The sequence below is a fragment of the Vidua macroura genome, chromosome 5 (genome assembly GCF_024509145.1).
Source record: "Vidua macroura isolate BioBank_ID:100142 chromosome 5, ASM2450914v1, whole genome shotgun sequence".
Lineage (NCBI taxonomy): Eukaryota > Metazoa > Chordata > Aves > Passeriformes > Viduidae > Vidua > Vidua macroura.
In genome coordinates, this window is record NC_071575.1 from 59,704,205 (window position 1) to 59,722,970 (window position 18,766).

Below are 18,766 nucleotides of genomic sequence, written 5' to 3' on the forward strand. Positions count from 1 at the left end.
GTATTTGAATTTCTTCACTAGCTTCCCAATGACAAAGCATTAAAATATACATGGGTTCATGTAAAGACTTCCATGCAGAATGTGCTCATTGCTGCAGGGCTGACTTCATGATTAGTCTTCTTCACTTTATAAAATACACAACACCAAATTTTAATGAATTTATTTGAAATAATATACAAGAATATAGTGTGCAAAAATCTTAGGGGCAACATCATGTAGACGTGTCATAAACTGAAATTTACAGTTGTGATTCTTAAAAAAAAAAAACAATGCACAGCTGTTTAGTACAGGAAAAGCCATGATTGTAAATGTTCACAGCAGAAGCAATTGTAATCCTAACGCAGCTGCTCTAATTTTAGACAGTTGGAGGAGAAAAAAAGTAAAGTGCAAGTGTTGCACATATAGTTAAGTGCAAAGTTTGCCCCCACCATAAAGATGTCTTATGGCAAAATAAAATATTGTAGAATATGTGGCAAAGACAAAACACAGAGTTATAACTATAATGGTGATGATATCAACAGCACCACTTTTCTTGAGATAATGCTATTTATTTGTTTCATCCTGTCCGGGCCATTGTTTCCACCACAAAATGACATCTCTCACTAGTGCCAGCTGATGCAAAAGTATCTCCCTTGTGGCTACAAGTTTTCTAAGTGGCATCCCAAGCAGCAGTTCCCTTGCTACATCACAGCACACCCTCCATTCCCACACGTTCTGGTAACTTGCTGGCAGCAGGGCAGGCTGGGAAGCTGGAAGCTGATAATACACTTTGCCATTTCAGAAAATCCCAGGCCCCAGAATTGCAATTAATAATACAGTTGTGCAATACATATTAATCAGCAATAAGAATCAATGTATATAAACAGCTGTTACATATTTTAAAATTCCCCTTTTTGTACATTTTCTTTTAAAAATAAACATTTATACATATCTCCTTCGCCTCTTTCTAAAGTACTTTAGCACCACAGGATATCCATTTTCAAGCCTATATTACCTGATACATAATGAAGTTTGGAAGAAAAATAAGGCAATTTGGTTTAAAATGCTGATAGTTTTTAGCTTACTTAATGTTCTATTGTAAAAAGCAAATCTGCACTCAGATCATTTCCATGATGGTGCCAGTATTTTATGGTCACACATAGTCACAACAAATAGTAAGACCTTGATCTTGCATCTTCTCGCCATCAAGCAACAGCCATTTTGTAAATACAGAGTTAACAGGAAAATTCTGGCTTAATGCTGTTGTGAGCCCTGAGAAAAGAGAAGAGGAAAACCAGGTTAGCGATTACCAAGCAAAGGGCCTAACACTTGTTTTCAAAGCCACAGGTATTTCTAATCATTGGTCAGTTACTCAGGAGAAAACAAAAAGGCCAAACCAGACAGTTTTATTCCCTGATCATCAAAAGACCATCACAACTTCTATGTCACAGCCTGAAGCTAATTACAGAGTTATTACAGAGGTTACCAGACTGCTAACAGCTCGGTTCACTGAACTGGAACAATATAAAGGGTATTTCATGCTGTAACACTGAGGTAATGGGTTCTACAGATCCTGTTCTCTTGGCCTAAAGACTGTAGGGACAAGGAAAATCCTACTACAAGGCAGGGCAAGAAAGCCTTACTGAGGCAAACCCATCAATACTCAGCTACACACAAACACGCCTCCGAGTTGCTCAAGGCTCACAGGTGAGCCTGTGATCTCACCACCCAAAGCTCAAAACTGCAGTAGTGTAAGAGCAGAATAAATAAATAATATTTTTTTAATTAAACCCACAAGGAAATATAACAGAAGCTGTCACTGTTGATTAAAATAGAATGCAGTGAACAGAAAAACAGCTTGTTCCTAACAGCTGGGATTTGGTGGAACCTTCTGCAACAAGGGACTGGAAACTGCACAAAGTATGTGCAGCAGAAAGAAGGAACTCAGTGTTGGAGCATCTCTTATTCAGTCTTAAAGCAACACTTGCATATGCTTTTGAGAAAAAAGCCTCATTTACACATCAAAGGAAAGGGGGTAACTTGAGGATGATATATTACACCACATGGATGTATGGTTTCACCAACCATGTAGATGGAGTCTACACCACCCTTCAAGCTCCTAGCCAGCCATAAAATGGAAGAACTTGGCAAGTACTCTGTGCACCTCAGTGGATCTTTCCTTCCAATCTATTTTTCTAGTTGAACAAGCAGAATCCCCCTTTTTTGATGTTTGCTTTACATGAAGTTTCAGCTTTAAAGCCCTTCTCTTTCTTAATACATCCACCACCTACTAATACATTGCTGCGGACTCTTATATTGATGGCTTTCTACAAAATGGAAAACAATTTCTTTTCCTACAGAAGTAGTGTTATCTACTGTATTTATTTTACAGCTGAACAGACTAGTAAATGAAAGGGATTCACAGGGAAGAATTATTTTGTTCCTTCAGTATCTTCATATATGCTGATATAAATTATCAGTAAGAAAACTAGAAAAAAGGTAAAGAAAAAGCTTTTACAGAAGATAAAAAAGTTTAGGTACAACATTATGAACTCACTTCAAAGCAGAAGACTACGTGCCCTTCCTTTGCATTTCACAAGCACACTAACTTTCAGTACAACAGAATCCTCAGAACTCTCATAAAATATTCAGACAGACCCTCTCCTGATCTGTCTCCTGCCAAACTGCCAAAAGCAGGTTACACAACACAGGGGAGTAAATGAAGGTTTCAGCTACTAAGAAAGCCACTTATTCTGAACAAAACACGCTGTAGCCACCCATCTGAACACATGTAACAGCATGATGAAAAAGACTGCTTCACAAACATACAGAATTCGTTCGTTTTCTTTTCCAACAGTCAGGATTTAAACGCTTCTGCTCCTCTGCCAAGGCCTTGGCTTCTAGTGTGTACATCCTTCTTTCCTCATTTTTCATTTTCTTCCACCTGTCGCCAAGTATCACACTTATGGCTCTGCAAGACAAATATTTACAGTACAGTCAGGACAGTGCTAAGAAATACTATGATTTTTTTGGTTTTGTTTTTATCTGGGCATTTTAAAATAGATGTGAGTTAAATGTGGAATTAACACACAAGGAAGAAATCAGCTGTATATTAAAAATTGTAATAATCATATTTGTGATTATCTTCTCATAGTTCTTTTAGTAGTTAAACAGCTGAGACTTCTGTATTAGCTGAGCATGGGTCAACGCACATTTTAACGTTTCAACGGGTGTAACATACAGCAACTGGCATAAACCAGCAAAATAGAGATGTTACAAAAACCACCACCAAATGGTAACTCACATTTGTTTTGCTCTACTTTCATACTAGAAGATCATATGACAGATTTGCTGAAAATATGTTCTCTAATAATTAGAGCAATGAACTGAATATGACCTCAGCCAAATATTTCATTAACTGCAAGTCCCCATGTCTATTTAACTAATATCTGTAGCTTTTCCCACCTTTAATCCATCCTGGGTGGAACATACTGATAAGTTCCCATTCCTGTGCAAATGGAACCATTTGTTCTAATACATCTATCACCATTTCCAGAAACTGAATTAATTCTTTTCCTTACAAACTCTAGGTCTTTTGACAACAGTTCCCTGTACTAGCCTACCATATTGGTTAACTGCACTCCCAATTATTGGATCAATATCCCATTAAAAGCTTTAACTCCGTCTTTTAGCTGAATGAAAATGTCTAAACAACAGCTCTTTTATCAATTACTATTAAAGCTACAAAGTGGTTTGTATACTTTGGCTTCAGATTACAGCAATGAGAGTCCTGTGACTGGCTCTAAGAAAAAAGTGGACACAACTAAGTCCTTTTATTTCTGCTATTAATAAAGTTCCTTGCTGTCAGTGAAGATATTCAAACAGAATCACGACAATTAAGAGTGTCATCAAGTAGTTCAGTAACACGCCACACACAGCAATTCTGAACATTGCTCTGCACCACAGAAAAAAAAATGGATTTGACTCCTGCAAGGCCACGTGGTGCCGTTCAGGTCTCCGTGAACTGCAGAGCACTCAGGGACCTCATCCCAAAGTGCACAGACAGCCTGCACTGCACGTGCTTTGATGACTCCTTCGAGCAAACTCTTCCAGGGAACACCACATCCCATCACCATCAAACCCATTTGCACAGCCTTTCTCTTTGGCAGTGGAATTTCTGTTTTTCTATCCAAACTGAGAACCAGTATCTTTGGTCTGTCATCAGAAGCAAACACACCTAGTTTAATTAGCAGGTTTTTCATCTTTTGACAGTATCCAGAGGCATATCACCAGAAACCTGTCTGATCTGGGTCACCAGCTTGTACTGGATTACTCACACCCTCAGGAAAGAACACGGTGACCCAGAGAGAGCAGGTCTGCTGTAAAAGCCATTGCCTTCCCAAATAAAAATGCACCACAAAATCTTTTAAAAAATATATGATTTCCCTCATCTCTAGAAGGTCCACTACTCAAAGAATTTCTGAACACACAACCAAGTTCAGCTACAGTCACAGTGTTACAGTGAAGGGTATCTAGAAACTAAACAAGTGCAGCCCTAACACCAGTTTTTCAAACATGATCTTGCAGTCCATTTAAGTATCGTGTGACTCTTGACTTGTGCTTTCAGTGTTTACAAGCTCACTGTCTTGCTGACATGCCTTGAGCTGCTTTGTCTCAGAATAGACCATTTAACTCAGAATACCTCAAGTTCTGTACTTTCTTACTCCCCTACGGAAGTAACAGCAACAAACAAAAACTCCACTGTACAGAAGTGGCTACTATGTTGTAAGATCAACACAGTAATCTGAAAATGACACAAACTTACATTTAAAAAACATGAGAGTTGCCTCCCAGCAACTAAATTAATGAATGCCTCAGCAACACTTGAGTGACAGTAGCTGAATGCCTGTATCAATTATCACTAATGCTATTTCTGCCATCCTGTGTTTTATGGATGCCATGGAACTGCAGCCAAAAACTGCACTGCCTTCCAAGCAGGACAGTGAGCAGTGCATTTTGAACCGTACTTGTAACTTTGTCATCTCTTTCCTTCAAGGTAAACCCGCTCACTGTCTTGCTTGCTCACTGAAATATTCAATTCATTTTCACATCCATGCAGCCACAGCTCCAGTTCACTGCATCCATTTGAAATCAGCATTTTCAACTAAATTTATAACCATCATAAACTTTCCTGGCTGACATTCTGTTTCATTTCTCATTGATAGTTGCAATGAGTGTGAAGGCAGCAGATCTGCTTCACTGAACTTACTATAAACATTACACAACATCATTGTCAGGACACACAAGACGTTGGGATTTGTTTGGCAGGATTTTGTATTTCAGCACCAGTTACAGCATCCTTATTAGAACATTATAAAATAGCAAAACCCCTTTCAAAGCCCTGCCAACTTTAATTTTTACCAAATTTAGTTCAAGAATTTTTATGCCACAATGCAATTTTTACAGTACCAGTTTTTATAAAATTACGTACAGTAAAAAATCTGATTGTAAGATCAGTCCATGTTTTTATGTTTTGGTTTCTATTTACATATGCACAATTAGCACCAAATATTACTTAAAACATATGTAATGGATATCTTAAAAAATGTTTAAAAGCAATCATGCTTGAGACTAAGAACAAACTAACAAAGACCCATCCCCCAAACACAGTCAGACAACTCTTCCTGCAAGTTTCAACAGATCGTTGAATGCTTTTAGGGCAAGCAGAATTTGGCAATGTGCTGTCTGGATGATGATCTCTGAGATATCTTAACTTATCAGCACTCCACTCTTCAACAGGATATACAGACTGGAAATAAATGCTTGTAACTTCAGGACCAATTTGCAATAATATGTCAAGACTTAATTAGAAGAACCAGAAACTCCCTTTTTTCCATTACAGCACACAAGCAGAGCACCTCATCACTGTAAACAATGACAGTTCTGTATTTGTGCCTCTGCCTCTGCACACATACACATCTATCAGTTGCTTTACCCCAATGTTTTCTCAGATGGTTAAGTTTGCAAAAAATGGTTTGTATCGAGTTCACTGAGTACTGAAAATATTCACAGTCCACCCATAAACCATGCTTTACGTTAACATCTTTCAAAACTTATTCTTAAAACAATACACACATTTTATTTCAAATGCAACATTTAGGCTATTTAAATCTTAAAGTGGGACATAGATATTCTTCTAACTCACCAGTAATAGCAAAACTACAGTTTGTATCATTACCTGTTGTCTTTCCCTGGATACATCTGAGTGTATTCAACTCTGTATTTTTTGGCAAAAAGCATGAAGGCATTCATTGGTCTTTTGCACTTGTTTGGAGAAGTGGCACTCACAGTACTTGCAGTCCCTGAGCTGTGGCTTTTGCCAGCTTTGCTGTACAAAGGATTGGAGGAAAGATGTGACGATGCAGCAGAGGCACAGTTTTTACTACTGCATTCTGATCTCTCAGCATCTTGATTGTTTGCTCCCCCACAGGACAGCGAAGCGCGACGCTGGCGAGCCATGCTGCTGAGCACATACACTGCAGAGGAGTCCATCGGGGTAAAATCGTAACTACAGGGAAAAGACAGATCATAAAGCCATCGAGTAATTTTCATGTAAAACCCCTAAATATCTGTTCACTCTTCAATTGTACTACAAATCTAGTATTTTGCCCTTTTTTGTGTGACATAATGATTTGTGCTTGATGTGGATGTCAGTGTGAAAAACAAAAAACTACAAGACTTTGGCAGATAAGTTAGTATTTTCTTCAGCGTGAGGAAGACTGCAACTTTCCATGTTCTGCTATGTACTTTCCTCAGCTATGTATCTGTTAGCTATACTATGTCTTAAAACTTCATTCGTTTTTTAAACACACTTTTTTCTTTCTGCCTCTGTCCTTACCATAAATCAAACCTGATCAGAGAATGACAGGTACAGAAAGGGAAGAAATGCAATGAGTTCACTTGCAAATATATACTAATGGCAAATATGAAACCACTATATTAAAATAAATTATATTATATTCGCTTCAGTACAAATAACTTCTCTAGGCAGTTGAACACATACTATTTTACACACAAACCTTCCAGTGAGGTTAAAGCCCTGCGCAGAGCCCCGTGACTTGGCACTATTTGATGCTGTGCTGACAAGCGCCTGCCCTCTAGTGACAAAACCGCGACATTCCTCCTCAAGGTATTTGAACAGCTTGGGTGCCTTGTTTCTATAAAATTCAGACCTCCAAATACGACAAACTCTTGCAGTTTTTAGCTGACCAATGACTACAATTAACTTCAAATCACTAAAGAAGTAGTTTTACTCCACGGACTGTTACCATCTCCAGGTGGGAAAAATACTCTTGGAAAGGGACTACTCAATCATAAATCTAAACCACTAAGTTACCACCACAGGATAAACGTAGCATGTATATATGCTAAGGCTCCTCTTACCTATTGCTCAATGCAGCTATAGTTGCATGATTTATGGCCAAAATAAGGGTTTTGAAGAGCTTATTTGCAAATACCAAGTAGAATTACTAGCAAGGAAATACTGCATGTGGCAGTCCAGCCCCCATCTGCAAAGGCAGCTCCTCTCGTGGGACAGAACCACACAGAAGAGTGGAGCCCGATGACTGGCCTCCACCATTCCTCAGGAAAGTACAAAGCAGCAAAGAAGGGATAATGCTGACCATCTTGCAGGCTATCACAAGATAAAGAGAAAGGACCTCTGGTTCTGCAACAGCCCAGCACCCTTCCTAGTCCTAATCTTCCCATAACACAGAAACAGAATTTTGTTTTTAGTTCTTCTGTCCTGTTATCACAGCTGCAGCTGCTCCATGCTCCTTACTCAGTCACTCCCTTCTGCCCAGAAAGACAAGGAATTTGAAGTACAAGGCAGTATTCAGCTGGGCTGCAAATTAGTAAGGAGCCAGAAATCCAGATTTTTCAGTGAGATGTAGCTACCATGACTCTAACAGGTCTCTACATATGCTGTTCAGAAGAGGAGTTAACAGAAACGCCCAGAGAGCAAATGAGTGAAGCCAAGCAATCTGAACTCACTCTATGCCAGACTGAAATCATACAAGTGCTCCCAGGGCTTGAACTGCAAAGAGCATCTTAAATTCCTTTTTCTCTGTTGTAAAAAACCAAAGTGCAACTGGATTAAAAACAGATGCTAAAAAGACACTAAATCATAGAAAAAGATGGATTTTACTAAACCTTAAAATCTCAAAATAGTATGGAAAAATCTTTACTATTTCCTTAGACTCAGAGTAATTTATATTGAACAGGACCTCTGAAGGTTATCTGGTTGAAGTTCTAGCTCAAGCAAACCCCAAAGTGAATCAAACTCTGAAGTTCGGTAAGTTTGATCTAATATAAAAGAATGCCAAAAAAAAGAATACACAAAAATATTAAGATTATGAACATACTGTATTCTAGAGCCCCTGCACATGCATTTACCACTAAAAAACTACTCAGATAATTCAGATGTATTGTTGCATATGAAGCATGAGGTAACAGCTGGCAGACATACTATTGTGAGAAAATTGTACTAGGTTTTTCAAACATAATCCACTTTACCTGGAGAATTTATAAAGACAATATATATATATACTTTTACTGCTTTATCCAATCTGCCTTAAACTATCATAAAAAGAGATTAAGAAGTTATTTCACTCCGAGGCACTACTTTGCAGTTTAGCAGAGCACATAATTACACAGCTTTCCTAGAACTGAGTATTCATTTTTCCCTATCATTTATCTCATATTGCCAAAATTATTCCCTCTTTCCTCTATATAATGCTTCAAATTCTTCCAAACTTAAGGTGCCTACTTATTAAATACAAGAACCACTGAGGCCACTTTATTCAAAAATTACCTTTTAAATGTATCAAAAACACCTGAATCATCAAAGTTAATGGCATCAGGGTGTCCAGGAGGTAGACACAGATCTCCAAGATGCATTTCACAGCATGGAATGCCATGCTGTACCACAGTCAAGCTTGGATAAAAAGATGACCAACCTGAAGTGGTAAAGAGTTAAATTAGACAAAAGGCCAGACAATCTCTCCAGTTCTTCATTGGAGCAATCCTATATCTTGAAATTACATAATTTTATAAAAATGTTCTGATGTAGTTTCTTTCACACAAAAGAAAAATCAGAAACTCTTACTTAGGGAATTCTTATTGCAAAGAGTTTATTTTTACCTCATATAAAATCTCATTCTAGCAAAAAAGGAATCAAAACCTGGAGACTTTTACCATCTAAAGTTCCATTTTTAGCAAGTGAGAAAAGCCTCCCTTATTTGCAGTTTTCCTGTCTCCCCCCACCCCGGTCTTTCTGCTTTCCTGAGCTCCATTGATATACTCAATGAAATTTTTCCTTATGAGATAGGCAGTATTCCTGGAGCTTTATGGCTTTACAGGTTTTTTTGTTGGTTCATATTCCAGATCTCTTTACAAAGATAGTAAATTGTTTCTACACCACAACTTTTATCACTTTCATGAACAGTATGGGATGCCAACCAAATCTGCAATCACTTTCTGAGAATATTTTCATATGCAAACAAGTGTACTTCAGGTATTTCATACCTTTATTTTTAACATAAAATGGATGATCGAGTCTGCATTCTACAGTAAGCAAGCCATCCTCCACTGTGCCAGGATCAAAAGTCAGCTTCAGCACTGACTCACCACAGGAAATGCTTTCTTCATGAGAAATCAACTTCAAACCATTGGAACCATAGTCCTGTTAACACACATACAGTTCAAAAAATTTTCCCCAAGAAAAGCATATACCTGTGTATACTCTAGGTGTATACTCATCATCATACATTGTGTTTCTATCTAGCTATAAATTAATAAAGATGACATAACATTCAAAACATACATAAATTAATTCAGTTCAAGTGCCTTCCCATGAGATCCACAAACAGCACAGTGATCAGCTCTAAACAACATTAATGTCAACCTGTTTTCCTGAGACAGTAATTAAAGGCACAGGGGTAACGTAAGAAACAACACATTTGCTACAGGTATTGCAGTGAATTTATTAGAACTAAGGGCTACCTTGTAAGGACTGACTGGGAGATTTTCCTCTTTTCCACAGCTTACAGATCTTGCAAACTCTTCAACATCCTGCCATTCTTTATTGCGTCCTTTATGAAAGCACAAACGAGAGCCTAACAGATTTTTTAAAGGAAAAAAAAAGAACGTTAGTGTTAGGTTAAAAAAGTCTGTGCTACAAGAAAAAAAAAATTACAAGATAAAACAAATACTTATTTCATAACATATGGTATTTTACCTTTTAGAAAACAATGCCAGACAGTTGAGGGCCAGGAATGGCACCATCCCAAATCATCATCATCTGAAAGTGATGACATGCAGAAAATGCCAGATTCTGATTCACTATTCACCTATTAAAAAAAGCAAAATGGTCTTGGTATTTTACTGCAGAGTATTTTAGGACTGGTCTTATATGTCTTAAGACAGTCTCTAATTTGCACTTGTGGCATCATTTTGCCTTAAATACTAATAGGAATGTAACATGAAGACAAAGATTAAAGGAATGCAATAAATGTGAATGGATTGTTTTTATCTCCTTTTCTGAGATGCATCCTGACATATTTGGGTTTCATTCTCTGAGATTCATTTCATCCTTATGGATTATCTTATGCTCATGTGTGAGCATTTTACATTCCTTAGTCATCTACAGAATCGTTTAAAGCACATTACTCTATGGTCCAGTTACTGGAAAGCTGTAGGCTCAAGGCAGTGGTAGATAAATCCCTGGAGAAAATTCACTGTTGTTAACAGACAAATTTCAGATACCAATTAATGTATGGGAATAGGAGACACAGGAGTGACAGGTTTTGTGCATCTCAGAGGGATCCATATTTCCTTTTGAGGCATCAAATGAGATAACAGTTTTTTAAAGCTTGCTATAGAAGGAATCACAATAGAAGCAGAGCTTTCTTAGAAAGTGATCTCGTCACAAAAAATATGAAGTAGCATTACAAGCCTACCCTGTGTGGTAAAAAGAAAAGTAACAGAAAATCTAGCTTAAATAGCAATAGTATTAACACTAAACAGATTTTTTTAAGCTAGTTTCCCTTATAAAAAAACTTAACCCATTGCTCATACATGTTTATTTTAAAATGTTTCAGAACAACTCACCCTTTCATGTCTCACTGCTGTTTCATCCACATCATTCTTGGAGAAGTTAGGATCATTGTTTGAAGATCCTGGTGGAGGACGTGCATAGGAATGTAAACTTTTACTTGTTGCTATTATGCGAACAGGAGATGATCTACAACGGAAACACATATTTTAAAATATCTCAGATTAAGACAACATGAGACTTTGCTGCTATTACTCTTAAATGCTTTTATTGCAAATATTTCTGTTTGCATGAGCTGAACACCAAACAAACCTCCCACACACCAGTATTCCAACGGGATGATTAAAGGGCACAAGCTTAGGCAAAGAGAACGCTTTGAGTTAGTATAACTCCTGCATAGGTTCTATATAGCACCCAAATGACAGTATGCCACTTCCACAGTGGCATCTCCTTAGCACAATGCTGAAGGTTTTGCAAATATCTTGAAGCAAATACCCTGCCCCTAAGAGAGCATAATGACATCTGCTCTGTCCACATGCTTAAATCTCAACTGCATTACTATTAACAGTACTGCACTGAGTTTTCTGATTATAAACCTACAAAAAGCCATACAATAAAAAGTGAAGCCCAGAAATTTCCAAGATCCCACGCTTGCTGCTCACAGCCTTACAGAATTTACAGATCACAAACCTGAGACAGTTATCACTAAAATACACATTGCATTAGATTTCCAACTAGCTGTTAAAAAAAAACCAACAATCTGAAGTCTGTGCACTAGAAAGCTTTAAGAATTTAATGTAATAAATTCCTCTTAGTTTTTATCTGCTGCTTCACATGAGGTAAATGTCCATAATTTCTGAGCCTGCTGTGGATAGGCAATATCTTTACATCATCCTATGTCATTCATGGCTGGAAACTAAGCAGCTTTTGCACTAGGCTCTGAGTTCCGTGCATACTTTCACAGAACAAATAAAAAGACCAAAAAATAGGGCTCCAGTTGAAAGTCAGAAGGTGTAAAGAGTGAAGGAAATAATTTGGAGACAGGATTATAAACCTCTATAGCTCAAAATTTAAATGAGTGTCAGTACCTGTTATAAAAAGCGCACTGCATCAAAGGACTCTGAGGACTTGTCGCTATATTTGCTAATTCTGTCAACCAGTTCACCCCATTCTCACAAGAATAAGCATTTTCTGGATTGCTGTTTGAGGTATGTTGGCTCCAGGAAGGCCTTGAACATTCCTGATGTGAAACATCAGCACCAAGCTGAAAAAGTGCAGGTGGGGTAGAATCTGTCTGCACAGCCTGTAGTTCAGGAAGATCATCTACAAACAAATGCACACATTACCATAATTATACTCAATTTTTTGCTGTCTACTCAATTTGACACCAAATCTTGCAAATTTGGTGAAAAAAAAAAGGAACCGGAAAAAAAGTAATTTTATTTTCTCATATGACAACTACCAACATTTCACAAACCCTGTTCATAAAAATGGCCACAGAAATAGTAACATCTTTAGTCAATTATATATTCATACACGAAATTTAAGAAAAAAATAGGTAAGTAAATAAAATGTAGTTCTGATTTTAAAGTTTTTAAGAGATTGACCAGTTTACACATAACTATACTGCAGTATTATTCAAAAACAACATGCTTCACTAAAATACTAAAACATTCCACAAAAGACAATTAAATTAATCTGTCCTTGAAGGTACAACGCTAAAAAAATTCAACTATGTTCAAGGTAAAAGGTTTCCACCAGAGAACCAAAGTTAAATAACTCAGACTAAATAAACCATGAAAGCTGGGTATACAGCCTGGTAGGGTGAATTCCCATCAACAATATACACCTTTCCTATCCCATACAGCGTAACAGAAAGGCCCCAGCTTGTTAATAGAAGTCTGTGCTATGTGCTGTCATGTAACTAAGTATCATTATTCTTAACCACTCCATAACTTCAATTAAATGTGTTAATATTTCACTGATTATATTGATACTTTCTAAGGTATATCCTGTTTTTCTCCAATTCGTAAGAACTGAAGTAATCTTCCTCTATCCCAGAATCTTTATTTGCAGTAGATCTAAAGCAACATGATTCCTTTAGGAGGAGCTATCGAGCTTTCTGTTTGTTTTTCTTGTGCCAAAAAAACCCTGCTCCTCTGGGGATTAGAAGCAGAAATTTGTGGCTCAGAGTTCAAGAACATATTTGAGTCAACAGGCCAGTGTGTCAGAACTGGAAATGGGTTAAAGGGAAAAATAACTGCAGAGTAAGACCTTCAGATGTCACAATGCCCTGCCCTACTCAAGTTAAAAATCAGCAATTTCATTCAATCAGCTTCCAATAATTTCAGTATAGGAAATCTAAAACAAACTCCAGAATTCAATTTCCTCTGAAAAAATCGTGTTATTTACCAAGTTCCATGTGCTCATCACAGGATGCATATCCAGGAGAAGAGGGCAGGTTTTCATTACACTTCAGCAACTCCAGTGATTCGTTCATGCCTGAAGTTCTCTTGTCCACTACCAGAAGGAGTTTCTGAACTGCATTAGGCATTTGATTTGTCTTCACTTCCCACACCATGTTAGGATGCTCCAAAGTATCTGACTTTAGAAAGACAGAGGTTAGAAATTTGTATACATGTGAACTGTTTTAAGTTGCATCTGATATACTACTTCATTACCAGGGCCCTAAATCCTATTAGTCTGTTGAGTATCACAGCACATTTTAGGGGTGTCTAGACACAATCTTGTACAATCCTTACAGAGAACAGAGCTAACTCTGAAGCCAAGAGGCTACCTGGGGTCCTGGCCACTTGAGTTTCTAGTATCTTGAAGGATGGAGACTCCCCGGCCCTTCCCCTGTTCCAGTAACCACTCTTGCTGTAAAGAAGCTGTTCCTCATGTAGATTTGAACTTCCCACAGCCTGTGCCCACTGCCTTTAAGAGCCTGGAGTTACCTCAACCACCACTCAAGCCAAGATAAACAACATTCACTTGGTACCCTAAGCCACTCAGCCCATCACAAAAGGCAATCAGATGGGTCAGACAAGATTTGATTTTGGCTAATCTGTCCTGGCTATTCCAGACAACTTCTTGCCTTACAAAGAGGGTGGACATGGCTGTCAGGAGAATTTGCCCCATAGAATACCTGAAGGCTAAGGCTGACCAGTCTTATGTGTGGTTCCCCCACATCTTCCTCCTTGAAGCCTGGTGTGACATTTTCTTTCTTCCAGTTATTGGGAGCCATCCTGCCATGAAATCCACTGCTTTTTGGAGACCACCCTCACAATACATCTCCACCCACGGCAGGGGGCTTGGAGCTAGATGACCTTTAAGGCCCCTTCAAACCCAAAATATCCTGTGACCCACGACTGACACTGGCCTGGAGGGATCCCATCTGGTCCCATTGCCTCATGCACAGACGCCTCACGGAACCAGCCTGCCCCTCACTTGCTCTGTTTCTACCACAGACAAAGAAGTGTCTTGCTCTCTCAGAGGCAAGTTGCTACACCCAGGGACTTGAGGAAGCTCGGAACAGGCCTGGAAAATGAAGATCAAAGCAAAAATGCTGTCCTCAGCCTTGTGAGATCATGCCTCCTCTGCCATTTATGATCAGGCCCACATTTCCCCCAGTTGCCCTTTCAGCACTGGTGTCTCTGCAGAAGACACCCTTCTCATCTCTGGCCCCTAGGAAGAATCTGAAACACACTGGACTCCTAACATCCTTCACTGTATTGCAAATGGAAAGATAAAGATGCCTCTACTGGAAGATTTCACTTCAGTTTCATTTCCCCAAATCCTAGTAAAGTAACGTTTATACCAAACCCACTATGTTAGATCATCTTCAGCAGCTGTGTGCTTATTCTACACAACCACTGTCTCTAAAACCTGGTAAACAATGTTATTCCAATATTTTGTAATTTGGCTATCTACATTTTTTTTTAAGATGAGGATGAATTAAAGCTACCATAATATGATTACCTTGTACTATAATGAAGTGTCCTTGAAAAAATAATCATAAGTCTCATGAAAGAGCAGAAGCCACAGCTCGTAAGAAAGAAAACCTGAGAAGTCTACCATATGCATGTCCACTAAGTAAGCTACATTAGAGAAATATCAACAATAGCTGAGAAAAGTCTAATATTTTCATATCATAAAATGATTGGGTTGGAAGGGACCTCTGGAGGTCATTTAGTCCAGCCCCCTCTACTCTAAAGCAGGTTCACCTACAGCAGGTTGCACAGGATCACATCCAGGAGGGTTTTGACTGGAAAATTTCTACTCCTCTGATCTCCTAATCTTTCAAATATATGCAAAAATTATATAAACTTGCATGCTAAACATAAAAAGATGTTTGATTCTACTCAAATGGCACTACTACAAAGCTGCATCAGCTTATTCTGATTTTAAGGTGGAGAAGAAAGGTCACAGAAATGAGAATACACAAGTCAAACTATCAGTGACATTATTTTTACCTCCAGAAAACATCTTTAATGAAATTTATATCCCTGTCACCCATGAGGGACAGTAAAGTTACAGGACACCACAAGAACAGATAGCTCAGTCATTTCTGAACAGAAAAACCAGACCTCAGTAGTACAGGTTAGGACCTTGAAGATTACCTCCAACCAATCAACTCTGAAAAGCCGCTCTTTGTTTTTCTGGCTTAGCTATGTCTTTTCTTTCCCTCCTTCTGCCCTGTTGTTTTATTTTTCCCTCTATTTTTTTCCTCTCTTCCTTTCCCATTTTCCTGCCAAAATGAAGAAGCAAACTTATTTCTAGAATGTTACCTTCTCCTTCCTTCCTGCCAGGTGCCAAGACTTGAAAGATCATGTCCTGATATCCCAACACTCTGAAGGTCAGAGGTAAGATACAAAGGTACAGACACAAAATGCTAGTCTGACAAGAAAGCTACTTGTTTGAGAAATGAATTATACCTCCAAGTCACAAGAATTTCTGCAAAGCCATCTGTGTACAAAAACCAAAAAAATCCTCTAACAAATAAATTACAATGAAATTGAGAGAGAATTACAAAGAAAAACAAAGTGCCCAACTTTATTTTTCAATTTTTTTATTCTACTTGATTAAAGCCTGATTTGGACATCATGTCTCTTCTCCTCAGCCTTTCAATGGTTTGAACATGAATGGGATTGGTCATTAACCAGCTTGTAAAGATTTGTTTAAATTCAACTTTATGTTGAAAATTTGTTATGTCAGATGTTGTCTAGAACCATGCTAGGACTGTAATTACTGCGTCTGTCTTTGGAGGCTAAATGGAATTATTATTTTGTGCTTTAATTTGTCATGCTAAAACAAATGGCACTACTAACCAAGACTTTATTAACTGAACCATGTCTATTTCTGAGGGATAAAAATAAATTTGGGAAAAAAGTAAATAAAGACTTTTTATGGCTGAGAAAGGGTTCAGCAGGAACTGGGCAGCATCCACCCAAACCGCACTGCGCAGGAATGCCTGGGTGGAAGTGCTTCCCGTGGTTTTCTTCCTTCTGCTATTTGCCTTTCTTCCCCCAACCTACTGACGAAGTTTCAGGCCAGGTCTACGCCTGAGCAATAAGCTGGACGGAGTTTAATTTGGAGAACAGCTTCTCCAAGCAAAACACAACATACTGGCAAGACTGGATCTACACCAGGGACTTTTCCTGGCGCAGCCGCTTTGATCAGGAATCTTCGCTGCACATCCCCGGCCGCGCCAGAGCGAGCGGCCGAGGCAGAGCGTGATTCACCATGTTTTCGAAGCCCGGGCGGCCTGTTCGCTGACGGAGGGCGGGCCGCGCTCCCCACACCACCCCAGCCCCGCCGCGGGCCCCCGAGGACGGCGTTCCCAGGGCGGCTCGGGGGCGGCGGAGCCCCGGGAGGAGCCCCCCGGGAGGCGCCCCCAGCGCCCCTCACACGCAGCCCCTCAGGGCCTCCCCCCGCCCCTCACGTGACCTTGTTTACACCCGCGGCCCCACGGCGCACGCGCGCTCGGCCCCATTCATTCGAACTGCGTAACACCGGCCCGGGGGGGCCCCCCCGCGCCCCGGCCGCCGCTCCCCCCGCGGGGCCCACCCGCACCCATGGGCACCCCAAACACTCCCCGTCCCGCACAGCCGCTGCTCCCGCAGCGGGCACAGCGCCCTCGCTCTGACAGACCGGGGCGGGCAGCCGCTCCCCGGGGAAAACAAGGGGAGGGACACCCCCCCCCATTCCGCTTGTTTCATGGTTTGAAAGGGCACAAAGAAGGCCGGCACACCCCGTGAGTTTCAACCCCGCGGTGCGGCAGGGTGGCGGCTCCGCGGGGCCGGTCAGGGAACGCGCACAGTAAACAATGTCCGAGGTTCCCGTCGCTGTCAAAAGACTGGACCCAGCGGCCTCCTCGGCTCGCCCTCCGGCCGCTACCACTGCTGTCCGACCTCCCGGACCCCTCCCATCCCCCGCCGGAGCTTGCAGCCCCCAGAAGCCGCAGCTCGAAACTTTGTGGCACTTACCGAACCCGTCGCCATTACCGAGCTACCCTCGGCTGCCCCCCCCCCCCGCCCCGTCCTCTCGGCTGGTCCCGCCCCCGACACGAGCTGCTCGGGCGCTGAGTGGCCAGAGGCGACGTTGCTCAATTCGTAGCCACTTCCTATTTGCTAGCTGGCCCGCCTGTCAGGACTCCGCCCGGAGGGCGGGCATGTTTTGACTCTCCTGCACAGCGGATTGCACCGCGCCGCAAATCAATCACCCCCATGCGGCGCTCCGATTGGCCGATGCCTCCGCCAGCGCGCGCAGAAGCACTCTGGGAGCTGTAGTCACCACCGCCGCCCACTCCTCCGCACGGGTCCGCGATAAGACGACAGCCCCCAGGATGCCCCGCGCGGCGCCGGCGATAGTAAACAAGCGGCGCGGGACACGTGTACCCGGCCCGGCCGCTGCGCGCCCGCGCCCCCCGCCCCGCGCGGCCCCGGCTCGTGCCCAGCAGCGCTTGGCGGAGCGCGCCCGCGCTGCGCCCGAGGCGCGGGGCGGGGCGGAGGGCAGGGGAGGCTGCTAAAGGTCAGGGAGTGAGTCAGCAGCTGCGCTCGGCCTCCGCGCTGGCCTCGTCCCTCGCCTCTTTCATTGAAAAGGCGCTGGTGGGAGCTTAGGCCCAAAATACAAGTTGGGGTGGAGAGGAGAAAATAAATTAAATCCATGCAGATTTATCAGTCCAGTAGTGTTTCCCAGACTGTCGCATACAGTTATTGCCAAAATAACATTGTGGTTTGGTTGGACATTACTATTAAGACATTTTCCCACTTGCACCCAGTAACTCCAGATCAGAGAGACGAGACTCCTCCAGAGACCACATCTTCGTCACAAAATAGATTAATTACTATGCGTGATGTGACACAAAGCAAGTACGAGCACAATTCAGAAATAGACAATATTTTAGAAACTGATGGACAATATTTTGCAACTGTTGGGATTTTCCCAACAAATGCACTTCTTTCTTAGCCTGTTGTCAACATAATTCCAGAAAAGAGAACGTGTCTTAAATCCTGTCTCAAAACCTTTGCAGTAATTTGGTATCTGCGACAGGTCTGCCTTTCAGGGATGTTAACATAGCACTGCATGAAAAGAAGAAAAAAACAAAGTTAACACAAGTTAAAGCCAACTGGTTCCCTGTTTGGTTAGTGGCCACTAGAGGGAATGCTGGAT

The 18,766-nt window shown here is 40.9% G+C and overlaps 1 protein-coding gene across 3 annotated transcripts; it reads right to left on the reverse strand.

Moving 5' to 3' along the window:
- Positions 1–145: 145 nt before the first annotated feature.
- Positions 146–17,641, reverse strand: HBP1 (HMG-box transcription factor 1). 3 transcript variants are annotated; one of them, XM_053978241.1, is made up of 11 exons: positions 17,581–17,641; positions 13,505–13,697; positions 12,181–12,415; positions 11,149–11,281; positions 10,277–10,388; positions 10,042–10,154; positions 9,565–9,721; positions 8,852–8,996; positions 6,218–6,547; positions 2,809–2,950; positions 146–1,251 (listed from the first exon to the last, which is right to left on the reverse strand). In XM_053978241.1, the coding sequence occupies exons 1-11, from the start codon at positions 17,593–17,595 to the stop codon at positions 1,234–1,236; spliced, it is 1,593 nt and encodes a 530-aa protein (XP_053834216.1). In that variant the 5' UTR covers positions 17,596–17,641; the 3' UTR covers positions 146–1,233. The 3 variants fall into 3 exon arrangements, with proteins under 3 accessions (XP_053834216.1, XP_053834217.1, XP_053834218.1); XM_053978242.1 differs by having other exon boundaries at positions 13,505–13,693; positions 17,581–17,619; XM_053978243.1 differs by lacking the exon at positions 17,581–17,641 and adding an exon at positions 16,721–16,872.
- Positions 17,642–18,766: the final 1,125 nt, after the last annotated feature.